The sequence below is a fragment of the Drosophila santomea genome, chromosome X, assembly GCF_016746245.2.
Source record: "Drosophila santomea strain STO CAGO 1482 chromosome X, Prin_Dsan_1.1, whole genome shotgun sequence".
Taxonomy (NCBI): Eukaryota; Metazoa; Arthropoda; class Insecta; order Diptera; family Drosophilidae; genus Drosophila; species Drosophila santomea.
This window is the reverse complement of record NC_053021.2, coordinates 13,175,620-13,202,065: the sequence shown is the minus strand read 5'-3', so window position 1 is coordinate 13,202,065 and position 26,446 is coordinate 13,175,620. Positions and strand designations below refer to the sequence as shown.

General features: G+C 44.4%; 7 protein-coding genes across 12 annotated transcripts in view; 2 read left to right on the top strand and 5 right to left on the bottom strand.

The window, feature by feature from the left end:
* Positions 1-3,607, top strand: part of LOC120456605 (neuroglian) — a 36,176-nt gene extending 32,569 nt beyond the window's left edge. The window contains exons 7-8 of one of the 3 annotated variants that reach the window (XR_005616849.2): positions 344-660; positions 1,404-2,512. Coding sequence is in view for 2 of the 3 variants with exons in the window: in XM_039643515.2 (XP_039499449.1) it covers positions 3,055-3,311 (257 nt within the window). In the remaining variant the exon portion in view is untranslated. Of the gene's footprint in view, positions 1-343; positions 661-1,403; positions 2,513-3,054 lie in introns of those variants that run through there. The other 2 variants (XM_039643515.2, XM_039643518.2) reach the window with 2 other exon arrangements.
* A 2,944-nt stretch (positions 3,608-6,551) lies between these two features.
* Positions 6,552-10,138, bottom strand: LOC120456607 (integrator complex subunit 4). Its single transcript, XM_039643520.2, has 2 exons — positions 7,921-10,138; positions 6,552-7,833 (listed from the first exon to the last, which is right to left on the bottom strand). The coding sequence occupies exons 1-2, from the start codon at positions 10,015-10,017 to the stop codon at positions 6,853-6,855; spliced, it is 3,078 nt and encodes a 1,025-aa protein (XP_039499454.1). The 5' UTR covers positions 10,018-10,138; the 3' UTR covers positions 6,552-6,852.
* Positions 10,139-10,305: 167 nt separating this feature from the next.
* LOC120456608 lies at positions 10,306-11,529 on the bottom strand. 2 transcript variants are annotated; one of them, XM_039643521.2, is made up of 4 exons: positions 11,281-11,520; positions 11,006-11,211; positions 10,782-10,935; positions 10,306-10,716 (listed from the first exon to the last, which is right to left on the bottom strand). In XM_039643521.2, exons 1-4 carry the CDS (start codon positions 11,381-11,383, stop codon positions 10,559-10,561), a joined length of 621 nt encoding a protein of 206 aa, XP_039499455.1. In that variant the 5' UTR covers positions 11,384-11,520; the 3' UTR covers positions 10,306-10,558. The 2 variants fall into 2 exon arrangements, with proteins under 2 accessions (XP_039499455.1, XP_039499456.1); XM_039643522.2 differs by lacking the exon at positions 10,306-10,716 and having other exon boundaries at positions 10,874-10,955; positions 11,281-11,529.
* Positions 11,530-12,032: 503 nt separating this feature from the next.
* Positions 12,033-18,588, top strand: LOC120455284 (non-canonical poly(A) RNA polymerase protein Trf4-1). Of its 3 annotated transcripts, none has more exons than XM_039641317.2 (5): positions 12,033-12,206; positions 14,411-15,606; positions 15,668-16,348; positions 16,554-17,257; positions 17,498-18,588. In XM_039641317.2, the coding sequence occupies exons 2-5, from the start codon at positions 14,640-14,642 to the stop codon at positions 18,173-18,175; spliced, it is 3,030 nt and encodes a 1,009-aa protein (XP_039497251.1). In that variant the 5' UTR covers positions 12,033-12,206; positions 14,411-14,639; the 3' UTR covers positions 18,176-18,588. The 3 variants fall into 3 exon arrangements, with proteins under 3 accessions (XP_039497251.1, XP_039497253.1, XP_039497252.1); XM_039641319.2 differs by lacking the exon at positions 12,033-12,206 and adding an exon at positions 12,290-12,360; XM_039641318.2 differs by lacking the exon at positions 12,033-12,206 and adding an exon at positions 13,261-13,279.
* A 2,906-nt stretch (positions 18,589-21,494) lies between these two features.
* On the bottom strand, positions 21,495-22,184 carry LOC120455285 (C-type lectin 37Da). Its single transcript, XM_039641320.1, has 2 exons — positions 22,053-22,184; positions 21,495-21,991 (listed from the first exon to the last, which is right to left on the bottom strand). Exons 1-2 carry the CDS (start codon positions 22,162-22,164, stop codon positions 21,537-21,539), a joined length of 567 nt encoding a protein of 188 aa, XP_039497254.1. The 5' UTR covers positions 22,165-22,184; the 3' UTR covers positions 21,495-21,536.
* Positions 22,185-22,340: 156 nt separating this feature from the next.
* On the bottom strand, positions 22,341-24,895 carry LOC120456500 (serine protease snake). The gene is made up of 5 exons (XM_039643367.1): positions 24,764-24,895; positions 24,099-24,380; positions 23,672-23,926; positions 23,365-23,584; positions 22,341-23,225 (listed from the first exon to the last, which is right to left on the bottom strand). The coding sequence occupies exons 2-5, from the start codon at positions 24,175-24,177 to the stop codon at positions 22,595-22,597; spliced, it is 1,185 nt and encodes a 394-aa protein (XP_039499301.1). The 5' UTR covers positions 24,178-24,380; positions 24,764-24,895; the 3' UTR covers positions 22,341-22,594.
* Positions 24,678-26,039, bottom strand: LOC120456501 (chromo domain-containing protein LHP1-like). Its single transcript, XM_039643368.1, has one exon. The coding sequence runs from the start codon at positions 25,957-25,959 to the stop codon at positions 25,114-25,116; it is 846 nt and encodes a 281-aa protein (XP_039499302.1). The 5' UTR covers positions 25,960-26,039; the 3' UTR covers positions 24,678-25,113.
* Positions 26,040-26,446: the final 407 nt, after the last annotated feature.

The following is a 26,446-nucleotide window of genomic DNA, read 5'->3' as shown; positions in this document are numbered from 1 at the left end:
TTTACATTAATACATCATTTTACATCAAAGTAGTAGTTTTTATTAGTTTGGTTTGTTCTTAACTTGAGAAATATAGGTACTTTTAGACGCATGTTTTATCGGTATACAGTTAAGATACTGATATGCTGATACTGATACGCCGCATTACCGCTATGGGAGTACTAGATAAGGTTATCCTTATAGAGTTACATCTAGCACAACTCCTTCCCACCTTCAACTCCTCATTACATTTTTGTTGTCTCTCTTTGTTTTTTTTTTTTTGTTCACTCTCTTGATTTTGTGTTTGGGGATATGAAAATTAAATGAACATTGGATTCTATGATCAATGGATAATGATGATCAGCTGTGGCCACAGCCGCTGCTCGCGCCGCTGCCGCAGCACGCAGCAAGTCGACGTCGCTGCCAACGTCCACCCAACAACAGCAACAGCAGCAGCAGCACCAACAACAACAACAACCTCAGTCGACGTCGGCGTCAACTGTTCCATTGCTCCCCTCGGCCCCACCCTCTTCCACCTCCAACCCCAGTGCCGCCCCGCCCTCCTACGAAGTGTGCGTGGCGGATGCTGAGCACCGCAAGGGCTAAGAGAGAGTGCGGTGAAAAGGGGAGCGATCCTTTCGCTCTCCCATTCAAAGTTGTTGTTGTTAACCAATCAGTCAGGTAGCTTTCTCTCTCTCTCTGTCTCTCTTAATTCGTACTGCTGCCTGTCCTGTTTCCCTTGCGGCTCATTTGCGCTTCAAAGAGAGAGCTTAGTGCCGAATGCAGTGGTGGTCACTTTGATAGCACACACAACAATTATATTAGAGATACATTGCCAATACGAAGTAAAGATTATAATTTTAATTTTATATTATTACAAAATTTTATTTTAATTTTGCTATACCAAAAATGTTGATCGCTGCCATAAATTTGACTGCTGCTGTAAGTGTCGTGCGCCCTCTCTTTTCTGCCGCTTCCAAGATGCTGCATGAAGTTCAAGGCTCTGCCGAACTCCTTCCAGGCAACCGAAGAGAGCAATTTGCAGTTGAAAAGCCGCTCCTGCGCTTTTGCTTTCCCCGATTGATTCATTGATCTCTGCACGAAGTTGCTTTCCCTTCCAGTTTGTTGATTGTTCGTTCTCTTTTAATACTAACCATTCTCATCAAAGAGAATACTCATTCATTTGCCGTCCACCAGTGGACTATCGAAAATATCGACGGAAATCGATCATCAAATCATTTTCAGCAACTTATTTTGTGTTCCTTGTTATGTGTTCTTTGTTTATACGTTCCATATTGTTTATTACTTTATATTGCACTATATTTTATTTATATTATATTTGTATCGTTTTTTCTTTTTCCTAAACACGTAAAATAAACACAATCACAATCAATAATAAATCAACAACGACAACCAATATCCAGGCATGAATGAAGATGGATCCTTTATTGGCCAATATGGACGCAAAGGACTTTGATTTAATTAGTAAGCAGCGCACGGCAACAACAACTCAAAAATAATATCGAAACCGAGCCCTAAACCCCAAAAATCAAAAAAACCAACAAGACCAAACACCATCACAGCAGAAAATGCAGAAAAAGCAGAAAAGCAAAAAAATAAATGGAAATAGTAGCCTACATTTTATTCGACTAAGTGCAAACGCCACGACTAATTTAAAGTATATATAAAAATAGAGGTTTTATATATAACTATTAAAATCTAAATATGTATAAAAAAAATGCAAATCAATACTGCCAAACAAATTGAACAACAAACAACACAACAACAGCAACAACAACGAGAATGCAGCTAAAAGGCTATTATCAAAATAAAAGTCTTCATATCGGAAGAAGTAGTTATCGAAAAGAAATGCATGCGAATCAAACCGAATTATGACGAAAAAAAAACATATCTTTTTCTGAACGTTATTGGAAGGATGCGTGTAATTTTTTTGTTAAGAAATTTAAGAAACTATGTATGAGGAAAATAATGAGCTCGCTTATAAAATCTCTATATTGCGCACATGTCTACCTGTCCCACTCTGTCCCCGGTACTCTGTATATCTCTGTCCCGCTCTCTCCCTTCTTTACTTGTAATGCATATATATTTATAAATATAAAGCGTAAATAAGTTATAATTTAGTAATTTTTTTATAAAGCAACTGCACTTGAATGTCAAATCTCCGTTTTAGATTGGTCGTAAATCGAAATGAAACTCTCGTTTAGCTTACATGTTTACTACTTTATTTAAGCCTATTGTGTGTATTTTGTTTTTATTTCATTATTTTATTTTTTTAGTTTGTGTAATGACTTTGAATTTTTTTTGCTTTGAAACAATGTTTTAGAATAGCCTCCGGGAAGAGCAACAAAAATGAAGTGTATTTTTTCAGTGTATTTAATATTAAAGAATGAATGAAAAAAAAAAACATCATAATTATATGAAAATATAATTTTTTTACATATGTTGATGTACGTTCGCATATTAATTTAGAAAGAAAACCAATAAAATAAAGAAAACCGAATAATAAATCTTATTTTCAATTATTTTCAATTTAAATTAAACAAAAGTGCATGCCAAAGTAGACTTGCTATTGTTATTTGGTTAAACCGAATTCATTTAAGTTTTTTTTTGGCTTATCTTCATTTTGAACTGACGCATTTGCAAGGTAAAGTTGAGTACATTTTCAAGTATATTTAATATATCTTTTAAGTTATTATTTGTACATGTAGTTTGCCTGGCAAAGTAGTTTTTGTTCAACCAAAACTCCCTGTAGTTCACACGTTACAATCCTCAAATAACCGACATACAAAAAATATAACAAAACTAACTTAAGCTATAATTATACTACAACGCGATATGGAAATCTCACTGGTGTTGGTTGTGGTTAACATAAATTATAAACATGATTACTAACATTCATCATTTTGCACCGGATAAAACAGTCATTTAATTTCGGGGGAATGCTAACGTAATCCCCATGAAAAATAATAACAATTGCAATGGGGCACTAATAAAATGCATCGCAAATTGTAAATAGAATGGAAAATAATATGGTGTGTATCTTTCTAACCCCAGGACAATTTACCGAGGATGGCTCCTTCATTGGCCAGTATGTTCCTGGAAAGCTCCAACCGCCGGTTAGTCCACAGCCACTGAACAATTCCGCTGCGGCGCATCAGCCGGCGCCAACTGCCGGAGGATCGGGAGCCGCAGGATCGGCAGCAGGAGCAGCCGGAGCCTCGGGAGCATCGTCCGCCTTAGGAGCAGCTGCCGGAGGAGCCACTGCCAGCAATGGAGGAGCTGCAGCCGGAGCCGTGGCCACCTACGTCTAAGAGGCGTGGCTGGGATTCACTTGCCCCTTGTTCTCCTGATTTTTTTACCAAACAATTCAAACGCCTCTTAAACAAAAAGAAACTTTGTGTAATTCTATGTGTAAAACGAAAACTGCTTTAAGTGTCTGCAAAAAAAAAACAAAAAAGAAAAAGAAAGATGAAAACATTATAATTAACTCAAATCGAGAAACAATTGTAAAGTGAAGGAAAACTCGCATGAATTTAAAGCATATAATTTTGCTTCTTTTGGCTTATGAAATTATTATAGCAAACAGTTAAACGCCTTTTCAGAAACAAAAACAAAGAAACTTTTGTATAAGCTTAAAAAAAAAAACCAAAACACAAAAATTGAATGTAAACGTTGACAAATGTATGAAGAAGTAGAAGGACGATTAATGATAATGCCTGTTTTGTGTAATATTTTTTTTACTAAAATACCTTTAAGTTATTGGTGGCACAAGGATTATTATCTACAAGGAAACCGAGTCGAGTTGTAAACCAAAGAGCCGGCAATCGAAGAAGTCGAGGTAGGGAATGAAGGCAATAGCGACAGATAGACAGATAGATATATATATATAGCTATGTGTATATATATCGATTCCGGTGTAAGCCAAACTAGAAACTGTTCAAAATGTACAAAAACCAAGGCTTCAATATGAACCATCAGGCAGCTTCGATCAATGATTGACTGAATTGCGAAGAAAATGCCTTGACTATTTTGCAATCCACTACACAGTACAGTACGTACAGTACAGTACAGTACAGTACAGTACGGTACATAACTGCTCGTTAATGTCCAATGACTAACCAAATATCGATGTGTTCAACTAGCAGCAAGTCAAATACTAAACTTGACCTCGATTACAGTTCGCCACAATCAAAGACTTAAGGGCAGAGCAGAGTTTCCAGCGCCAGTTCAAGAAATCCAGGAGAAGCTTCGTCGGCAATTCGTATATATGTATATCGTATAAGTTCCGATTTTCGTCCATAGTCTAATGCAATTTTTCGCGTATAGTGTTTAAACAGAAACCTTTCATTTTGTCCATTAATGAGTTAAGTAAAGCAAATTAGTTAATTAACAAATTAGTTGGCCCACTCGCACGAGTCGGTCATTGTAACCTATATTACATATTATAATACGCAGCTGACAAACCTATAATTGTTCCACATAGTACTCCCTCTTAATTTAAAGAAAATGTTAAAACCCTCGAGATGCTGGTTGCGTCTCTGGTTTCCACTTAATCCAGATATCTGTAATAATAACGATGTATTCATAATTTTTTTTTAACTAAAAAACACACACAAAGTGACACTAGAGTCTAAAGAAATGCAAACACAATAAAACAAATGACATAAAAAATACAACATTTAGTTTTTGAAAATCTTCTTTGCCGCTTTGAGAGTAGAAACGCTTTGAACTTTCTAAGAAACTTGATCAAAATATATAAAGTAATATATATATTTTTTTTAGTGTACTCACAGCGCTTTAATCGACACCCGAAAAAAAAACACAAACCCATAACTGACTAGGTTTTTGAAAGGTTAATTCGAATCGGTTTAGTTTTATTTGCGAATTAGGCAGTATATTAAGCATATACCTTAGGTGGATAATTAAGCTTATGATAATTTGGTCTTTAACGAACATACAGGGTTGCTTAGTCAAATTTTTGCATAGATTTACGGATTACGAAGGAAAAAAACAGAATTGGCGAATTAGGCGTGTAATTTGATGACTCATATTTTGTGCACTGCGTTCTGTTTGTTGTTATTTCAATTAGCTACCTACATATGTATGTATAATGAACTATAATACCCGGCTTCTGCATAGTTTTCAATCGAATACTTAATACCCAATACCCAATATCCAGCCTTCCCAAAAACCGAGCCCACACTAAAAAATTGGGAAACAACCGAACGATCCACAAACACAATTCACCTGCACCACGCATATCCCAACGATTGATATGACAGATATACGAGGAGGAAGTAGAGCGGAGGGGAAACTAGGAAACTAGATCAGAAAAAGGACATGCAAGGACAACAACACAAAAGAACTACATAAAACAATACAAACAAAACTTGCTATACAAACGTATATATGGATATATGATATATATTTACAGTATAGAGGACAACGATCTAAATCTAATGTTCACGACAAAGCGATATATATATATATACAAAACATATAGAGAGATGTATAAGATTTTGCATAGATATTGTGATTTCCCAAAAATAAAAACTCAAAATAGTCAATAACAATGTGGAAACTGAAAAAAAACAAACGTAAACCAATTAAACTAAACTAATATTTCCTCTTTTGTCGTATGAAATTAAAAACTAACTAAAGTGTTCATCAGTGGAATTATCGAAATAATCGCTCGTCTTCGATGACAGAGATAAAGCTTTCGATAGCGATAGAACCACAAAAACAACAACAACAACAACTGCACTGCCTGTGTCGGGTTCTATTTTACATTTACATCTACATTAAAACAGAATCATAAGAATTTACACACTCTAATAAGCGCCACTCGAGGAATTCAGAATTGAAAACTCCGAGTGCCGAAAGCTAACCATAACCAACATCCCATGCAAACATTTTTGAAACTAATAAAGGTAATTTGCACAATACTGTGATTCCTAGCAAGAAACAAAAATACACGATGAACAATTAACGATGAACGATAAGCGCGATTAATTATCGACTTTTGTGTGTTTGTGTGGTTCGGAACTCGATGTGTTTGTATTGTATGTATATTTTTCACAGCATACTGAAAATGTTTACAACAAGAACTAATTATCTAACCACTCAGTAATATCCAACTTGAACAATTTACTTGCATATGATTATTACGATTATTATTGCTAACCGCAGGCCTAACAACAAATTAAATATTACGCAAAACGAAATCGAAAAACAAATGATAACACACAAGAATACAAAGTACTTTTTTAACATGAGTTTTTAGCGAATCAAATATAAACTTAAGATTAACAAATTCGTATACAACAAACAAGCATAAATGAAAGCAGCGTCTACAAAAGTGACAACCAGATCAGGATCAGAAAAAGCAGGAGAAAAATCAAAACGAACATTTTGGAGAAAAGGCTATCCAAAAAAAAAATGATCAGAAAACGTGTAAGCTGTAAAACCTATAATGAGAAATAAACTATAGAAACTATATAAAAAGGACAAGTCTTCGTTGTTTCATTGCATTCAAAGGAAACTATTTTCAATTACATTTTCGCAAAAATTTATCGTACACTCTTTATTTGAAATGAAATCTTTTCATCATGAAAATATATGCTACACACAACTGATGCCTTAAACATTCGGTTATTTGGATTTGGGAAATACTTTGCTAACCAATTGCTCTGCTACCTTCGACAATCATATACATGTAATAACTAACAGTTGCTCTGTGCCCCGATTCCCTCGGCTCTCCTGCTCCTCCAGCGGCTGTGTGGCCTTGTCAGCTTCCCGCTCCGCGCCTCCAGGCCAGAAGGCACCTAGTCTATTCATTCCCTGGGAGTCAGGCTAAATCCCACGCCTGACTGGTTTGGGTGCGAAGAGCACCTTGGCCGGCTTGCAGAGCTCCAGTTCGCTGCCGGGACGCACGGCCAGGCACAGCTGGATCTCCACCAGCGACGACTCCGTCCAAACGCTGTGCGACAGCAGGATTGTGGTGCGCAGGCGCACATTGGTCTCGTGCTCGCCCTGCTCCGTCATAATGGGCTTGAAGTCACTCTGCTTCGGCACCACCGTGTGCATGTGCTGGTCCGGATACTTGATCTTGATCCTCATGTCCGCCTTTTGGGACTCCAGCAGATTGTCGATTTCCGCCACAAAGGGAACGGCTGCTATCAGGCCCGCCGTAACCTTAATCACATTATCCTGCGATTGCAGCGGACACGGCTCGAGGATGTTAGCCACACAGCGGCGTATTTTGTCATTGGCAGGTGGCAATGCCAGCGGAGGAGCCTGCTGGACCAGCGGCAGAATCTCGCGAAAGACGCGGCCCGGCTTGGGATCCGATATGCCATCCAGTTTGCTTAGCAACTGGCGAGTGAAGCTATCCGGCTGCGCATCCCTACTAAGCGGCTCCTTCATCGAGATATCGGGCTCTATCAATGGCAAAGCGCCCATCGGTGGCTTCTCCTCCTCATCCTTTGTATTCGCCTTGATGAACTCACTTATATCGCCGGCGGTTTGCAATAGCATCTGGCACGGGCCCAAGGCACTCTGCGAGCGATCCCTGACCACGAGGACCAGGTGGAGGGCGCAAGCCCTCAAGCGGAGTTGCTTCACCTGCAGGATATCCCCGTAATTGAGGCCGGAGAATGTGTGCTGTAGCTTGAGACAGTTCCGGATGAGCGCTGCCAGCGATTCCTTTAAGGGAACCCTGCTCCTTTGCGTGCTGGCGCACCGCTGCATCTGTTCGATCTGGATCTGGGCCGCCAAGAAGGTCTCCAGAAAGTTCGAGGTGCCGTACATGCCCGCATCAATGGCTCCCAGGCGCTAAAAAGTATACAAAACATAGTAAAACGTTAGTACTCTTATTGAGGCATTCAAAATTCTAATTTTAAGCCCTGCGGGCGTACCAACCTGCAGATTGGACTGGGCAGTCTGGAGTAGCTCCACGCGCTCGTCGGTCATGGTGAAGATCTCCTCGATGTGACTGAGAATCATCTGCAGGTACTCCGCCGAACTGCCTGCTTGGCGCATGGCCGAATCAATTCTGTGCGTGGCACTCGCCGAAGATGCACCCTCGATGGGCAACTGTGGCACCAGTTTCGGCATCGAGTCTCTCAGATAGGCATAGTGGCGATGGGTGGCCGTGGGCAGCAAACTGATAATGGGCACCAGGTGTTCCGCCGCATTGAAGACGAGTATAAGGACGCATAGATACGCTGGATCCTCGACATCACGTTCGGGCGTCTCGAAGAAGGGATGCACGTAAAGCAGATGAACGGCGACCGCCATCACCAAGTGCGGATGCTTCTGGCCAATCTTGCGCATGCAGGCGTAGGTGGAGTGTCGATCCTGCGGATATTTGGCCAGCACATCCAGCAGCTTTTGCACCACCATTAGCAGGCACGTTTGTGTGGACACACGGCAGGCGCCCAACATGAGATGTAGTCCCTCGCGCACGTCCACCGAGTAATCCTCCAGCGAACCAAGCATTATCTCCAGCTGATCCTCGCGCAGCACTATGTGCCTGGCAATGGCCGTCAAGCTGTAGATGGCCTTCAACCGCACATCCTCGATCTCGTCGTTGAACATGTCCACAAGGAAGTCCAGGCTCGTCACCGCGAAATCCGGCCGGGAGAGGGCAAGCTTACACATGGAAGACACGGCCGCAGTACGCACCTCCAGGAACTCATCCTCCAGGCCATGGATAAGGGCGCCACAGGCGCCGCTGGCTATAATCGAAATGCTCCGGGCATCTAGGTGCTCTTGCGGCGCATCGTCCGCCCACCGTTTGCCCGATGACCACTCACCGCTGGCCACCAGGCGAGCACCTCTCTCGTGCGCCGTCCGTTTGCGGCGCAGATTGCTCATCAGCTTTTTGTCCAGTGTCTGGTGCAGAAACTCCCTGCTTACGGCGGTCATCCCACCCAGCAGCTCCGCTGCGAGCACGCGAATCTGCAGCGAGAGATCGCACAGGGCTTCGCAGACCTTGCTAAAGGCAGCATCTATCATGCGCAGCTCCTCCTGCTGGCGGTCCGAGGGTATAATGTAATCCGGATGCCGGTTACCCAGCATGAAGACCAGCCGCAGGGCCTCCTTGCGTACGCACTCGTAGTCATCCTTCATGGCCTCGACGGCACGCTTGTAGAGCACCGCCGGCAGCTGGGATCCCCGCTCGCCGAGGGTCAGCAGTGCGTGCAGAGCCTGGGCACGGACGCCCGAGTCCTGGGAGTCGATGTAGAAGGCTAACTTCCATACGTAATGACGCTCGCCCTCCATTTTGGTGGCAAACCGACCGATCACCAGCATAGCGTTCTTTTGTGTATGCGTGGAACCGGAGCGCAGCTGCTCCTTGGCCAGATGAGCCACCTGGGTGTTGTACGAGATGGGCACCAGGTGCTTTCTACGCTCTCCGATCCGGAACAGGCACATCATGCCCTGGGCGAGCACCTTCTGCGACACTTCCTTCCTCAGCAAGAAGATAAAGTAGTCGATGATCAGGGTGACCGCCTGCTCGGTGGCACACTCGCATCCCAATCCGGACAGCAGTTCGAGCAGCTTCACCCGGATGGAGGTGTCGCTATCGCGCTCCTGCAGCTGATACAGTTGAAAGATCTTGTTGGCCACCTCTTTGAGCTCGGCCAATTCCACGTCCTCGTAGCATATCTCATCGGTGATTTTGACCAACAGCTCCAGCAGTTCCCTGCTATTGCCGGCCGTCATTTGAGGAGCTCCCGTCGCCGTCGCCGCCGGTGGATTTCCGAGGGCAGCGGAGGACGGGGCGCCCGTTGGAGCAACAGGTGCTCCAGTGGGCAGGACCAAGGCTCCGGCGGGCAGGTTGCCCACATAGGCGTCCAGTTGGCTGAGCGCCGTCAGCTTGCGTTCCGCATTGCCCGCTTTTCCGGCTTTGGCATCGGCGGCCAGTGTTTGCAGGCGCAGCTTCTTCACCGCCGGCGCCCCGTCCACCGTTTCCACGTAGGTGCCTAAGCGCTTCTTGATGGCCAGCGCCATGGTTTCCGTTTGCTTTCCGCGAGTCAACCAATGGAGACTGGAGTTTCAATCTTAGACCTGGTTAAGGTAATCGGCAAATTAGAGATGGAACACCGCTGATGCCAACTGCCACTAGCGATGGCTGTTCACGCAGCAAGTTCATCGCAAAAGAAGTTCTTGCAGATGGATAATAAATAAATAAATAAAAATAAATAAATGATTATATTTACTGCACAAAATCACCTATTAAATAATGATCTTATAAAGAAAACAAGGCATACTTGTTGGACATATAACTATGAAGACGCAAAACATCGATAGCGCAGCTAGGATTCGATGTTTTCGTTTTCCTCACTTTTCGTCTTTTGTTTTGCTCTCGCTCTTCTGCCCTTCGTGAAAACTTCTCACTAGAGTGATGATGATTCATCAACCACTTTTTGGGTATTCATTTTTTATTATCAACAACGCTCTCTGACTCCTCAACTCTCGTTGATTCGCCCGTAATCATCAAAGAATTTAATTTATCCTAGCCTCTATAAGTCATTCTAAAATGAGCTTATAGTTATGATTTCAGCTCATCGTTCATCTCCACGTTCAAAAAAGCCAAGGGGTCATCATCTACCCTGCCCTTTTTCTTGGCCGCGCAATTCTTAACGCATCTCATGGCTTTGGATAATGCTTTTTCTGAGGGTAGTGTAGGTTCCACCTGACTGATGGCGTCTGGAATGGCGATACTTATTGAATAGGGAGGGTAACACAAGCAGGATGTCGAGCACTGAACTTACCCATTAGTGAACGAAACAAATACTCGTGATCTTTCAGTCTTTTCTTATTTTTACACCCGTCAACGTTGTAGTTCAACAGAATATCCTCGGAGAAAATGGATCTTATGGAGCGACTTATTCTTCCCTGGCGCAAGAATTTCAAAATGGATTTTGTCTGATCGTACAAGTACAAATCTTGTGAAAAAAACAATCAGATATAAAAGCAAAAAGAAGTGGAAACTTACATAGATCCCCCTGGAGTCCTGGCTTATCTTGTGATCCACTTCGATGAGATCCTCCTCATACAGAATTGGAAAATCATCGTCCGGATTCCCCTTCGCCCTCGGCCTCGTCGTTTTCGTCGACTGCTTTACGAATTCCGTGAGGGTCCTAACCGCCCTCGTCAAGTTTTCGATTTCCGCGCGCTGGGACAGGACTTGCGAATTGAGTTCTAAGTGGAATTGTTGATGGGTGGGGATTTTAGATGTGATGACAAAACATCAAAATGCCACAAACATACCATCTAGCTTTGTCAGCATCATGGCATTCGCTGCTATATGACTTTGCTCGGTGGCGAGGCAAAGCCTCTTTATTTCAGGAATTGCTTCGCTTATGTTGGACATTAAACTGAATATATTTAATTTTTGAGTAGGAAAAAATCCTTAATGGAAGCGATTTGCTTCGCTGCACAGTTGAGCTCTGAAAAGAATTCCTCACTGTTTCATCATTTCCTGCGCCAGCCGACGAACGGGAAAGCAAAACACAAACAAAAACTCTCTCTTGCTCTCCACTTATGAGTAACTGGTGAATCAGTGATGACGATGTCGGATTAGCGGCGAAGCTGTACAACAGTAGAGCTCAAAAGTAGCGCCTGCCCGAAATTCGCTTGCCCCTCAATCGCATAAGGATATAAATAATATTTATAATATTCACATTGTTATTTTACGAAGGAATTTAATTATTCGTCCTGTCAATTGAGTAGAAGGGAGCAGCGTAGACCTGTGCCGAAACAAAAATGGTGCAAAAAGTTCTGTCAGTTGTTTTAATCCATTTATTTATATATTTTGTTTTTTTCTGTTAAAATTTGAAACAATAATTAACAAGCTCTTTGGATGTTATCGATATCCTAATCGATATTATAGAAACATTGAATTTGTAGTGTGACCATCGTTTAGCAAATTCACCAACCATGCATGAACGGTCACCTCATTATCTAGCGAGTACATCCACCTCTATCTTATCTGGTATATCGATAACCTCGCAAATCAATCGATTCGTGTTCCAGCTCTATCGCGAAACGGTCGCGTGTTCGCACGCAAATTGCAATTTAAATCAACAGAAATTGACAGCGAGCGCTGCAAAAGGGCGAAACACAATCGCACGGCGATTGAGGCCTGCGATCTGCACAGGAAATGCACAATTGCGAAGCGCAATTTGATAAATTCGGTAATGCTCGATTCTCGAAAGAACCAGTCGTGTGCGTGTGTATGTGTTTCGAGTGTCTCGCTGCGTGCGAGTGTGTGTGCTTGTGGTGTGTGCATAAAAAGGCATAGAGGCAGCAAGGAGTGAAAGAGAGAGCCCCATTGGCAGCGCAACGAAAGTGAGCGAGAAGCAGAAATTGTTAGTGCTTATAAGGATATATAGCGAGGAGGGTGAGAGAGACAGTAAGAAAGAGCGGAAGAAGCAGCAGCGACGCCGACAACAACTGTAATTTTCCATTAATTTTTGGGCGGGTTTTGAGCTGCAAAATAATACAACTGTCATACTATAACTTAGCTTTTTTTTTTATAACCAACATGTGTATTTTGTGCACGTTTTGCTTCGTGTGTGAGTGTGCGTATATGTATATGTGATAAACTTGAAATACAACGCAATCGCAACGAGAACCAAAACTTGTCAAGGTAAAACGGCTAAAAAAAAAAAAGAAGAAACGAATTGTGTGTGAAAAATTCCAACCGAATTACGCGAGAAATCATGTGAAGAGCAGTGTGATACGCACGTGTGTGCGTGCGATAGAATAAAAGAGGGGAAGTACGGGCGGGCGTTTTGAGTAGTCTGCCTAATTGATTTTCGCTTAATTACTGCAGCGGTTGCATAAATTAAATGTTTACATTGGACCCGGCCAGTGCTGTAAAGAGAGAGAGCCCTTCGCAGCCGGGTGGCAACACTGCTGCCCGTCTATCGATACCCTCTGCAATTAATTAATCCGACTAATTTGAGAATCTATATGTTTTTTGCCGGTTAAAACAATTAATCGCTCTCTCTTTCTACCTTTCTTCAATATCACTTCGCCCCGCTCTCTTGCTCTCTGGCGCCCTCCTTAGGTCGTTAGCCAACACTGACCAACATTAAGAAAGTGTTAATTTGCCTAAAATGTACAAGTACATGTGCGCGATGGCCTGCTTGTACATGTGTGTGTGTGTGCGGGAGTTTTCCTCTGTCAAATGCAAGTTATTTTTTACCGAAAATTCAACCAGCAATTGAAAATTCGTATCGGGTAAAATATGCATTACGTATAGGTGTGTGTGCATTTAGCGGTTTCATTGCCTTTCGTTCGCTCTTTCTTTTCGGTTTTCTTTATTGTATTTTATTTTTTTTTGCATAACCGAAGCCGCCTTTCGGTACATGTGCATGTGTGCTGTCCCGCTCCCACTCCCACCCCCATACTACGGCCACCTGTACGCCCTTGCACACTCACACACACCCACTCAGCAGAGAGGCACACGCACACTGCACAAAACTAGAGTAGCTATCAGTGTATTGGTGCGAGATATAATATCAATTTTGGAAGTCATTTATTTGCGGGTCTCGGAGTCTCGTGAGCTGTTTTTCCTTCTGTTTTTTTTTTGTATTGTTTCTTGCTTTTATTGCATTTTGATTTGCTTTTCGTATGTGAAAAACCTTTTTGTAGTGGCCCATTTTTGTTTCTTTCTATCGTGTGTGTGTGATTTTTTTGCGCTCTGAAAAACAATTTTCGACTGGCGCCTTTAAACGCTTCAGCTGCAATTGGTTTGCAAAAAGGAGTGAATAAGAGCGAGCGTGAGGGGGGAGAGAGAGAGCGGGACATTTCTATTTGTAGAAAAAGAGCGCATAATTTGCAATAGTTTGCCATTTACGCTTTCCATTTTGTGTAAAATGCATGCAAACGCCTTTTGGAGAGCAGCAGCAGCAACAACAACTAATGTTACTACTGTTGTCTTTCCTCCATGCCTCATCCCCTTCCTTTGTTTATTTATCTCCCCAAGTTTAACCTATATATCGATAACGGTACTCTGATATCTGCATTCAGTTGATTTATCCAATTACTGGAATTACCATAAACAATGAGTGTAAGCCTTGTAATATAACTGTAAAGTATTCGGAAATGTAGTTATAGTTAGGCCCCAAAGTTGTTAAAGAAATGCAGGCTGTGTGTTCTTCCAGAATATTCCTAATAAAAACCAATAGTAATAGTCTCTCTGTAATAGCGATTATTTTAAAAGTATTTCCATATTGCGTCGGCAACTTTATTGAGTGATCTAGTCTACGAGTTATAATAATTAGTAATACATAATCATAGTTAAAAGTTGTAAGGTTTGAGCATAGGTAGATGCATCTAACTCCAAAAACTTATTAAAACTAATAAACATTTTTCGTACCCGTTATTATAGCACTTGAATGCTGACAAACTTCAAAGAGGTGGAGTCCCGGCAACAAGGAGACAATAACTAATATTTCCCTGTGGAGCAGACAGATCACATCGGATCTACATATATAGAGACACGTCTATATATTTTATTCACCAGGACGCAGAGGATATAGAAGAAAGGACAAAGCGAAGGAGTGACGCGCGCCCCCCTCGTTTCCCGCCCAGCCAACAGTTGTGTGAAACCGTCTTGAATGGATCCATTTGTTGGCTGGTTTCAGAAGGAACAGGAGGGACCATCGCTGTGCACATGGTTAAAGATTTGGGAGACGAATGCCCAGGAGATGGGCGCATTGCTTAATCAACAGCTACAGCAGGTGACGACGACCAACGGCAGCACGAGCAGCAGCAGCAATAGTGGTAACAACAACAACACTAGCAGCAATTCGACCAATAACATTGTTAGCAATTCATCGGGCAAACCCTACTTATCGCGACCCTACAGCTCGCTAAATCGGGTGCTTAATTTCCGAGCCGATTCCCTGGAGATCCTGCAGCAGCAACAACAACAGCAGCAGCAGCTCAACGGAACCACTCAGCGCCACAGCACCAACATCACCACCAGCGGCAGCATCTCAAGCTCGTCGGCAGATTCCACCACGAATCGGGACAATAACTCACCAGCCAACAGCAGTTCAACGAACGGACCAGGAGCAGGAACGGGAACCGCAACAGGAGCAGCAGGAACCGGCACCAATAGTCCGGCTACCACAGCGTCAAGCACTGCTGCGACCACGACTGGTCCAGCCACTAGTATGAGCGACACCAGCAACAACCCGCCACAGACAACGACCACGCCCGCCAGCCGCACGAACAGCATCTACTACAATCCGTCGCGGAAGAAACGGCCGGAGAACAAGGCTGGCGGTGCCCACTACTATATGAACAACCACATGGAGATGATCGCCAAGTACAAGGGCGAACCGTGGCGCAAGCCCGACTATCCGTATGGCGAGGGCGTTTTAGGGCTGCACGAGGAGATCGAGCATTTCTATCAGTACGTCCTGCCCACGCCCTGCGAACACGCCATCCGCAACGAGGTGGTCAAGCGCATCGAGGCCGTTGTCCATTCCATCTGGCCACAGGCGGTGGTCGAGATCTTTGGCTCCTTCCGCACCGGCCTCTTTTTGCCCACCTCCGACATTGATCTCGTTGTGCTAGGTAAGTGAAGACACTAGCTTTTTTAGTTTCTCCCACACATACATTGACTTTTTATTATCAGGTTTGTGGGAGAAACTGCCGCTGAGAACGCTGGAGTTTGAGCTAGTGAGCCGTGGCATCGCCGAGGCTTGTACGGTGCGAGTTCTGGACAAGGCATCAGTGCCCATCATCAAGCTGACGGACCGGGAAACGCAGGTGAAGGTAGACATATCGTTCAACATGCAGAGTGGTGTTCAGTCGGCGGAGCTAATTAAGAAGTTTAAGCGCGACTATCCAGTGCTGGGGAAGCTAGTGCTGGTGCTGAAGCAGTTCCTACTGCTCCGCGATCTCAACGAGGTGTTCACGGGCGGCATCTCCTCCTACTCGCTGATCCTTATGTGCATCAGCTTCCTGCAGATGCATCCGCGCGGTATCTACCACGACACAGCCAATCTGGGGGTGCTCCTCCTCGAGTTCTTCGAGCTTTACGGTCGTCGCTTCAACTACATGAAGATCGGCATCTCCATAAAGAACGGTGGCCGTTACATGCCCAAGGATGAGCTGCAGCGTGACATGGTCGATGGACATCGACCCTCGCTCCTGTGCATCGAGGATCCGCTGACGCCGGGCAATGATATCGGTCGAAGCAGCTACGGCGTCTTCCAGGTGCAACAGGCTTTCAAGTGCGCCTACCGCGTCCTCGCCCTTGCCGTCAGTCCGCTCAACCTCCTCGGCATCGATCCACGCGTCAACTCGATACTGGGTAAGTGATAGTCACGTTCCATTAGCTAATATAAAAAAAAAAGAGAAAAATATGTTAATACAAGCCAACAGTTCACAGCACAAAATTGTTTATAGCTAAGCAATTTTTACCGCTGAAACGTTGATAACAATAATTTTGTTATATATACACTGGTTTCAATAAAATGCGCTAGATTTGTAATGGTTTCCTTTGTTCCCCAATGCAGGTCGAATCATTCACATCACCGACGACGTCATCGACTATCGCGAATGGATCCGCGAGAACTTCGAGCATCTGGTGGTGGTGGACCGCATCTCGCCGCTGCCCACTGCCGCTCCCACTGCGTACGCCACCGCCAATGGTGCGCCGAAATATGTGATTATGCCCTCGGGCGCCGTTGTCCAGCAGCTGTACCATCATCCGGTACAGGTGCCCACCGCTCACGGGCACAGCCATGCGCACAGCCACAGTCACGGGCACGCGCATCCTGGCGCCCATCTGGGCCAGCCGTATGTGACCGGGACCGCTGTATCTGCTGCAACGACGACTACAACGATGGCGGTGGTGGGCGTGGGCGTGTCAGCCGGCGGAGTCCAACAGCAGCAGCAGCAACAGAATGCAACGGCCCATTCCCACGTGCAGCAGCAGTCACAGAACCAATCGCAGTCGCGCCATAGACGCGGCAGCACCTCGTCCGGCGATGATTCCGAGGACAGCAAGGACGGCGATGTGGTCGAGACAACGTCGGGTGCCCAGGAGGTCGTTGACATCACGCTATCGCCGCCAAATGGCCTGGCCAACATGTCTATGCCCATGCCAGTGCATGCCGTCGGAATGCCCGCGACGAGCAGTTGGAGCGGCAACGGCAATGGCAATGGGAACGGCAACGTTAGCGGAAACGGAAACAGCAGCTCATCCACGGGCTCGTCGGTAATGCACACAATCCCCCGCCTTGACACATGATGATTGGTGGTGGCCGGCTGCCTAATGCCCAGGCATCAGGTGGTCGGCTATGCTCCCATGCTGGCCGCAGTTGAGTCCCGGTTGTATCTGAAACCGAAAGCGCAAACAAAATTTCATCCAAAGACCATGGGAGCAACTGCAGCCAGCATGACTAGAAGCAACAGCAGCAGCAAGCACACATATATAACCTCTTCACCACCAAAACAGCCGGAAAACGCCCACATCACTGCCCAGGAAATGGACCCCGAGCTGGAGGATCAGCAGCAACAGCAGCAGCACCAAGAGACTCCTGGAGGCAATGGCTCCACCGGATCGGGTGGCGGTGGCTCCGGTTCGGGTTCCGGCAGGGGAGGCAGTGACGGCAGTGGCGGACGCAATTACAACCAGCGGAGCAACCACAACTCCAGCGGCTACTACCACCAGCAGTACTACGTGCCACCGCCGATGCAACAGCAGCTGAGCAAGTCCAACTCCAACTCCTCTTCCAACTATCACCAGCAGCACCATCACAGTCACAGTCACAGCCACAGCCATGGCAATCACAGTCACCGGCAACAGCATCACCACCAGCAGCAACACCACCAGCAGCGTCCGCAGCAGCTACGAATGGGCGGCGGCAATCGCTACCAGAAATCGGTGGGCGGATCGCCCACCATCAGTGCCGGCAATGCCTCGAACAGCAGCAGCAATTGCAGCAACAGTAGCAGCAGCAGCGTCAGCAACAGCAACAACAACCGACTGCCGCCGCTGCGGGGCACGCTGGTGAACTCGTCGTCAGCAATATCAATCATTTCCATATCTTCAGAGTCATCCATTGCCAGCAGCAGCTCCAGTTCGTCAAGATCCGGTCAGGATCAGCAGCAAAACGAGCGTGATGAGCGATAGGAATAGGATGTAGGAAGGTATTCTATATGTGAAAGCGCGAGAGAGAGAGAGAGAGAGAGAGAGAAAGAGATAGTTACAAGTTAGCAATATTTATGGATTACATTTCTTTCTCAGGTTAATTGCAAACTATGCTGCATTTTTCTAATTAATATAATCCATCCCCACCCATCCCCACCAATCCCCTCTACCCTGCTCCTTCGTAGTTCCAAAACAACTGACGATTAGACTTTCTTTTACACTGCTGTATCGCTTAAATTAGGAGAGCGATGGAAGCCTACTAAGCCTAGTGTTAGGAACTTTGCCTCTGATTGCGCTAAATGTATTTCATTTTGTTTCTAAAATAAAAATGAAAGCAAACAAGAATATATATATACATAGAGATATATATTAAATAAAATGATACTGTAAACTCATAAGTAGATTATAATGGTTTAAAAGAGCGATAAACTGAAGTATGAAATTATGCTACATATTTAAGGACCGCGAACATACGTTTCTAAATCTCTCCTCCCATCCCCCCATTCCCCCCTTTTATCCATCATCACGCGCATTGAAATTTGTAAAGTATTTTGTAGTTTCTGCAATGCTCTACATATTGTGCAAATGTTTTTGTAAACTAAAAATTCCCAATCCTCCCTCATTTCCCGCCATACAAAAAAAAATACAAAAAACGGAAATCACGCGCGCAATTGTTACGCTAATATTACTAAGTGAATTTGCGCGCAAAATATAAAAAAAAAAGCAACATAACCGCAATTGCAAATGAAAATTACCATTATCCAAAAACAGAAATGCGCCATGTCCCTTGTAACTCCCAAAAAGTCGTTTAATTACTATCCCGAGTTAGTTTTATGCCTGAAATGTAAATGTTTTTATGATTACCACTATTACTATTATGATTATGAAGCCTACGATTAGTTTTTATTATTATTATTAAGCTAAAAACTCGTGAGCCAACTTAAATTGTTCGAACACATTGCCCAAACCCAAAGCAATTGTGTTTTAAAACAAAAACAAAACAAAACAAAAAAAAAACAAAACAAAGAAACAACACAAAACGACAAAAAAAAAACCTACAACAAAAAACGCATCTTTTGTTTAAACTTATTTATATTTAATTGACTATTATGATTATGCAATGTTGTGCATTTTGCATAGATTCCTGCCATTTGTTTGTATAGTTCACAAAGCTCTGTAAATACTTAGTTACCGCCCCCTGTGACACACCGATACGCCACGCCCCCTGCCCCACCCACCACGCCCCCTCTAAACGCACTGCCATTTTGAAAGAAAGGTTTTTAAAAAACACGTCGAAAAGGAGCTAGCAGAAGAGTAGAAAAGAACATTTAGACTTTGTACATGTATAACATTTTAGGCTGTTCTTCTTTCCATTTGTAAGAAAAAACAAAGAAAGCAAAACAAAAAAACCAAACCAAAAGCAAACACCCAACTAATTGTAAATTCACCTAAATAGTCTACGAATATGTTTGTCAATCGAGTCTTGAACATAGAGCTCTGTAATACTAGGCGGCAAAATTTCAATTGTCATTCTGAAAGTGCAACATTTCTGATTCCTGAAGATCGTAAATGACAAAACAAAAAAAAAAACGGCTTTAAAATGTACGTCAAAACATGTTGCAATATTTTATTATGGACTTCTTTTTTGTTGTATCGTGTGATAGCATATTTTTTGTTTGTATCATTAATGTATTAGCTTACCGCGGAGTTTTGTAAATTAACTTTAATATTTAACTTCCGTTCGATAATACTTTTGTGTCTCATTTGGCTTCCTTTTCGAACTTATTTGTGAAAAGTTGCTACATTAAGCTAGTTTATGAATTGTGAGCTATGAGTTCATAGTATTGAATTTGAAATATCGACCTTGAGTGGTTCAAAACCTAAAGTTAGTTTTTTATTTGCGAATTGTTTGTGAAAGGGAAACGCTAAGCATAAATAGGAAAAGTAGAACGACCTCTCTTCAGTTACCAAATAGTATACGTTTTCAGTTTGCACTTGTTTTTTTTTTCATTTTGGAAAATTCGAGTTTAGGTACAATATCTTTTTTTCTGTTGCCTAGTGTGAATAAAGCGATGTCCAGTGTTGGCAAAGGCCGAAGGTGCTCTCTCCCTTTCGCACGATGACTCCTACAAGCTTGCAGCTTTGAAGCCCACCTTCTCACTCGCATCACAAACACACACACAAGCGCATAAGCTCTCCCACAGATAACCGAACAGAGAGCGACACTTAATGGTAAAGTTAGAATAGAAAGTTGAAGAAGACGGGGCAAAGAGCCGTTAGTAAGAATGAGAAAGCGGTTGCGATAGAGCGAGATAACGTAAAAACGAAAGAGAGAGAGAGCGAGCGAGAGTAACATATAAGAATTATTAAATTTATGCACTCGTCTGTTGAATATTTATATGAATTATATGTATGTAGTTACTAATATTAACTAATTGATAAATATACAATATTTATATGCATAACTTGTGGATTAATGTGGACAAACAAATGTTTAGTATTAGCGATCTAGCCACGTAAGACTCGTAAATGGTAAATCGTAAATCGACAACTACTTAGACTACATAACTGTGTACCAGAGCAATGTAAGCACTCCCACACACACACAGATCACAGACACACACACACACAAATACACCACTACACGCGCATACTCGCTATGAATGTTGAGGTTATGTCGTAGATTTTTTCAATATCGATCACTGTTCGCCTAGCCTAGCAAGTAAGCCGCAGAACTAACTGTAAAACTAACTCATTTCCCCACTGGATTCCATGCGTTCCAAATCGTTTCCTCCTTGCCCATGGCCCATTGTCCTTCGTTTCCTTTTCCGTTTGCGTTCCATTCACAGTTCCCAGCTTCCATATTACGCATACGTACCGTGTGCCGTTGTTGTTATATACACACATGCATATACTCGAGACACACACATTTTTTTGTCGTCGCGATATTAGTGGGTATTAATAAATTAAATTAAATTTAATTAACTACATTTAACGCAACTAAATTCAATTCAAGTGAATCAAATGAATCGATCGATACATGTATATGATAGAGTTCAATAGCTGTGTAAGAATCGGAATCGTAACAATTTAGTATGCAAAAATCGTAAATCTAACTGATTGTATAATTAGCGAAAAGAGAAAAACGGAAGCGATAAGCAAAACGATGCGACAAATAAAAGCCGGCAAAAACTACAACTTTTGTGTGTTCAATGATAACCTAAGCAACTTGGTGTAAGTGCAAAGACTTAATACTTTGGTCTGCCCCAAAAAGTATACTATACTATACAAACTATCAATATTTTCTATATAAACCAGCTTTTATTTAGAACCCATCAAAAAACTACCACTTAATGTAGGTGAACTTGAAAGTTTTGGGCTCCGTCGCCTCGCAGACGTACAGCATCTGGATCTTGCAGTTGGCATCGTTGATCATCTCCCGGGTGGCGAACATGTGGACACAGTTCTCGTTGCCGCCATAGTTGTCCGGCATTTGTTTGGGCCCGTTCCAGGGGGCATAGGTCATCGGCCGGCCGTTGGACATCCAGTAGAAGGCACCCTCGGTGCCCAGGTCGTTGCCCGATATCCAGAAGTAGTCGTTGTTCTTGAACCCCTTGGCCTTCATGTACTTGATCAGCGCCTCCATTTCCGGCTTGTCCTCGATGGAGGCCAGGTGGGCATTCATCATGCGACAGGCGCCGGCCGCCTGGAACCAGTTCACCTTGTTCATTTGCTCGATGTAGTAGTAGTTGTCTCCGATCCGCACGAACGGCGTGGTATCAATCTCCGACGGAATGCCTAGCGATACGTATGTAGAAGTACTCCATTGGTCCACCAAACTTAGCCTATGAACGCATACCATTATAGACCTCGGTGCGGTAGTTGGTGAAGATGTTCACATCGGGCAGATAGGCCAGCGACGGTATCCAGGCGCTCGTCAGGATTAGCAGAAGCGTCTTTGTGCGGTACATCCTCGGTGGCCAGCGATCAGTGCTCAATTGTCCATGGCCAGTGGCACTGGCCACTTATATATCTATTCTGCGCAGCTGTTTATCCAATGGATATCGGCTGAATCAGCAACGCAATTCCAAGCCAGAAATTCAATCTGACAGGGTGCACCCATAATTGAAAAGTTTACACAGTCTGCTGGATTGATATAAATATTTTTCTGCTTATTTAAATCTCAATTGTTGCTTAAGGGTAAATTTAAATATTGTTTTAAAAGCTAACAAGCATAAAAATAAATATTTTCATCATCTAGAAAATTGTTTTACTTAATATACTTGATTGCCTTCTAAAATTTTTCTTTAAATAATTTCTTATAATAACTAGTTGAATTGCTGGACATCTGATTATTTTGAATATCTATTCCTGTATATTTGAAGTTGGCACACCGAAACCTCAGATCGTCGCCCTCAGATCGAATTCGGGACTGGAACTGGTCATCTGGTTGGACTTCGTTGCGATGGTCACCTGCTGCGCCGGCCACACAATGCCCTCGATCCAGTCGACGAAGCTGGACACCCTGGTGTACACCGATGGTGGTCCACTGGCGCATCCCTGTCCCAGCGAAGTGATGCCCACCACATAGCCCAGTCGCCCGTCCTGCATGAGCAGGGGTCCACCGGAGTCGCCCTGGCAGGTGTCCCGCACGCCGGTAATGTCGCCGGCACACATCTGCGTATCCAGCACGCCTAATGCGAGCTGATCCTTCTGGTAGTAGCTCTGGCACTCCTCGTTGCTCACGCTCTGCAGCGGCACCTTCAGCAGCTGGGCGGAGGATAGACCGGCGAAGCTGGTCTGCCCATAGCCAATGGCCGTGACCAGCGAGTTGGTGAGCTCCTTCTGCGTCCAAATGCAGCTGGGCTTCAGTGCCGGCTTGGCCGCCGTCTCCAGCTCCAGGAGCGCAATATCGTTGTACGCCGTGCTGGCATCGTAATCCGGATGGATGATTACGCGCCGAATGGGTATATCCTCGCCCGTGGTCAGCGTGAGATTGTCGCCACCGAGGCGAACCTCATTGGGTGGCTCACTGGAAGAGGAGGGGTAATTTTATTATTAGGAGCTTAATAATCTAAATAATTTGACCCATTGACATCAGAGCAGCAACCAAACAGGAAAAAACCCCCATTCAGAGATTGCCACCCCATCCGATTAGCGAGCCAACTTACCCGCCCAAGTCGGCGCAGTGGGCCGCCGTCAGTACAAAGTTGTTGGCGATGAGGGCGCCGCCGCAGCGATAGTACATCCGCTGATCGAAGCTGGAGCGCCAGCCCAGTGCCGCCATGAAGGGGAACTCCCTCGGCCGAGTGGGCTTGCCGCCCGCCACCGAGGCGACGAAAGTCATTTCGCCCTCGTTGATATTTTCCACCTTGTTCAGATCGTTGCAGGCTGGGAAGTGCAAGCGAAAAGGGGGGAAACTCTCATTAGTCATGGATGCAAATATTATATCACTGCATTGGAGTGGTCACTGCTTACCCTGCTGACTGGATCGGGTGACAATTGCAGCTGTGGCTGGAGCGCAGCACACGAAGTGGTCGAACCTCACGAAGTAGCAGGTCTTGGGCGACTCGCGCCGCTCCAGCCATCCGTTCAGGGCACTGGGACACTCCTCCATGCGCCGGCAGGTGCCCTGCGTCCTGGCCAGGTCGTCCAGTTGGCACTCATCGAAGGTCTCCTTGGGAAAGATGATGCTCCGCAGCGACTGCGGACTTATGGCGGGTGTGGCCTGAACTGCGACGCAAAAGTACCATTAGATGGGAAGTACACGTGAGTCACTGTAACCTGGATATTCCCCCAAAAGCATTACGACCAAACTGGGAAAACCCCTGATAACCAACTACATTTATGTATATTTATTCAGTTTTGATGGCTTGCCACAGACTCGTTTAGAAATCGCACTCACCTGCCAGGAGCGGCAGCCACACCAGAAGGTGCAGGTACACACGGATGGTGGGTGTGGAACTGGAACAGCGACTGCTCATCCTCCGTTCTTGCTCAGCGCCAGCTGCGGACTACGGTGGGGTCAGCACGACGATCGGCGATCCCAGATCTGACAGAGACCAGGCAGAGAGCAGAAACCAGCCGGGCAACTTCCAACTTTCAAGTGCCAATTAACCGAAAGCCAACGGACACACTGAGAAAACCGACTCAATATTCCATAGAGATCAGAAATACATATACTTTTCTAGAAATGTAAAAATGTAGAGCATTCACAGTGCATTGCTTATAAACATGGATGCTTAAGTGCATTACAATTAATTTGTACTTTCTGTTTGCAATTTATGAAATATACTTTTTGATTAGTGTCGCTTTTGCGCACGTGCCACATTCGGATTACTTATTTAAAAAAAACAAACGCTTTTGTTCAATTTCCGAGACGTATTATCTGTTCGGATGCTTCATGACACTTGTGACACGGGTTTTGGGCTTTTCTGATAGCAGCCAGAATCGAAAAGAAAGCAATAAAAGCAAAAGCAACCGGTTCTCTCGCTAAATTCATTTATTCACTTGCCATATTCACTTTGGCTCATTGAACCTGGCTTATATGCATTGTTTGCATCCCCTTACTTTAGCAGCTCGTATGATTTCCGATGTTTGCCTCTTGTTTATAGTGTTCTACGCATAACAACGTATTACTTGTTTACAAGCTGTGAGGCTGCGCGAAGGGCGCCAAAGTATAACTAACTAACTTTAGATTATTGGAAGCTCAGCTTGGAAGGCGAATGGAATATGGTCACGTTGCGAAAAGCTTATTTGGACATCAAGTGCTAGAGCTGCGCACAAACATATTAAAAGCTAGGAAATCAAGTTGAGTACCATAATATTGACCACACTTGGCTACTAGGAAAAGTAACTTAATCTAAATTTGATCTAAGCTCTCTGTGAGCTCATGCAGCTTTGTGGTTGCTTCGCTCCCCTTAGTCGTCATTAAAGACGGAAATACTCTCAAAGTATTTTATGATTGGTATTGGGAAGGCGTGCTGAATGTCTCGCAGGAGCACTGCGTCCATCGCGGAGCAACCCTTCCAGCTGACGAACAGAAAGAGCTGCTTGCCCACAAAGAAGCAGTGATGCACCTTCTCCAGCTCCAGGCCACGCGCCAAACCAAACGGCTTCGTGTACGGCGGCAATCTCCAATCCAGCTCCTGCTCTGCATCCAGCGGAGAGTTCGGGACGTGCTCCAGCGGGTGGCCAACTGGATCATCTACCACCGAGTTCTCTGATGGCTGCTCCTCATCCACTCCTTGATCCACTGCTTCTGTGTTCGATGAAGTTGATGGTGCTGCATGGTCACTGGACTCGTCCATGGGCACATAGCGCGATTGGCGTCGACGAGTTGGGCTCTTGTCTTTGCTTTTGGTCAAGGACGACACATTGGGATTGGGTGCGACTCTTTTGGCTTTTCCCGAGTCAACAGCTCGGGAATTCCGGCGCTTTGGCGTCTTAGAGGAGGATCCCTTGGACTGTTTGCTGCTTCTGGGCGCTTCTTCCGCCTCCTGGCTGCTGGCTCCCAGCGCCGCCTTCTTCTCCTGGCTGCGCTTGTACTCCTCCGCCTCGAAATCGGCCAGCAGGTAGTAGAGGTGGCCCACTCCTTCCAGTGGCTCCCAGCTGTTCACTTCCTCTGGAAAGCCCTGCCACTTGACTAGAAACTGCGGACGACCGTCCCGGAAGCGTTTTCCAACAATCTTCTCCACCAAATACTCCCGGTTGTCCACCTCGTTGGAGGTTGAGGTTTTGGAGTTTTTCCGCCGCCCGCTGGGCATTTTACTTGTCTTGTTTTTGTCGAGTTAAAACAAAATGAAGAACTCGCGCGAACTTGAAGGCTGCCAACGTGCTTTAATGTAGTGCACTCGAGGTTGGCTAGTTTCCACTACAATTCCGAATGCAACCATTCCCACTAATGTTTATTTTAGTAACAGAGGATTAGTTTTAGAAGAAACAAGATTATAGTTTCATAGTTTTATTTTTCTGTTCGCTTTTTTCTCGTGAAAAACATATTATTTGCATGGTTCTCTGGTGCGTTTAAGGCTTAAATGCTATAATAAGCAATAATAACTTAAAACTGCAGCTGTGCAGAATCCTGTCATGCAGCCCTCGTAGATTTCGTAATAATTCTGTTAAATAGCTTAGATAAGTGTGTTTTGAAAAGCTGTTAAGTTTGAATTTAGCTTAAAAGCTCTCGTTAAAGTGTGACCGTAGCGACCGTAAAAAGCTCTCGTTATAGTGTGACCGTTGCGACCGTAACAGCAG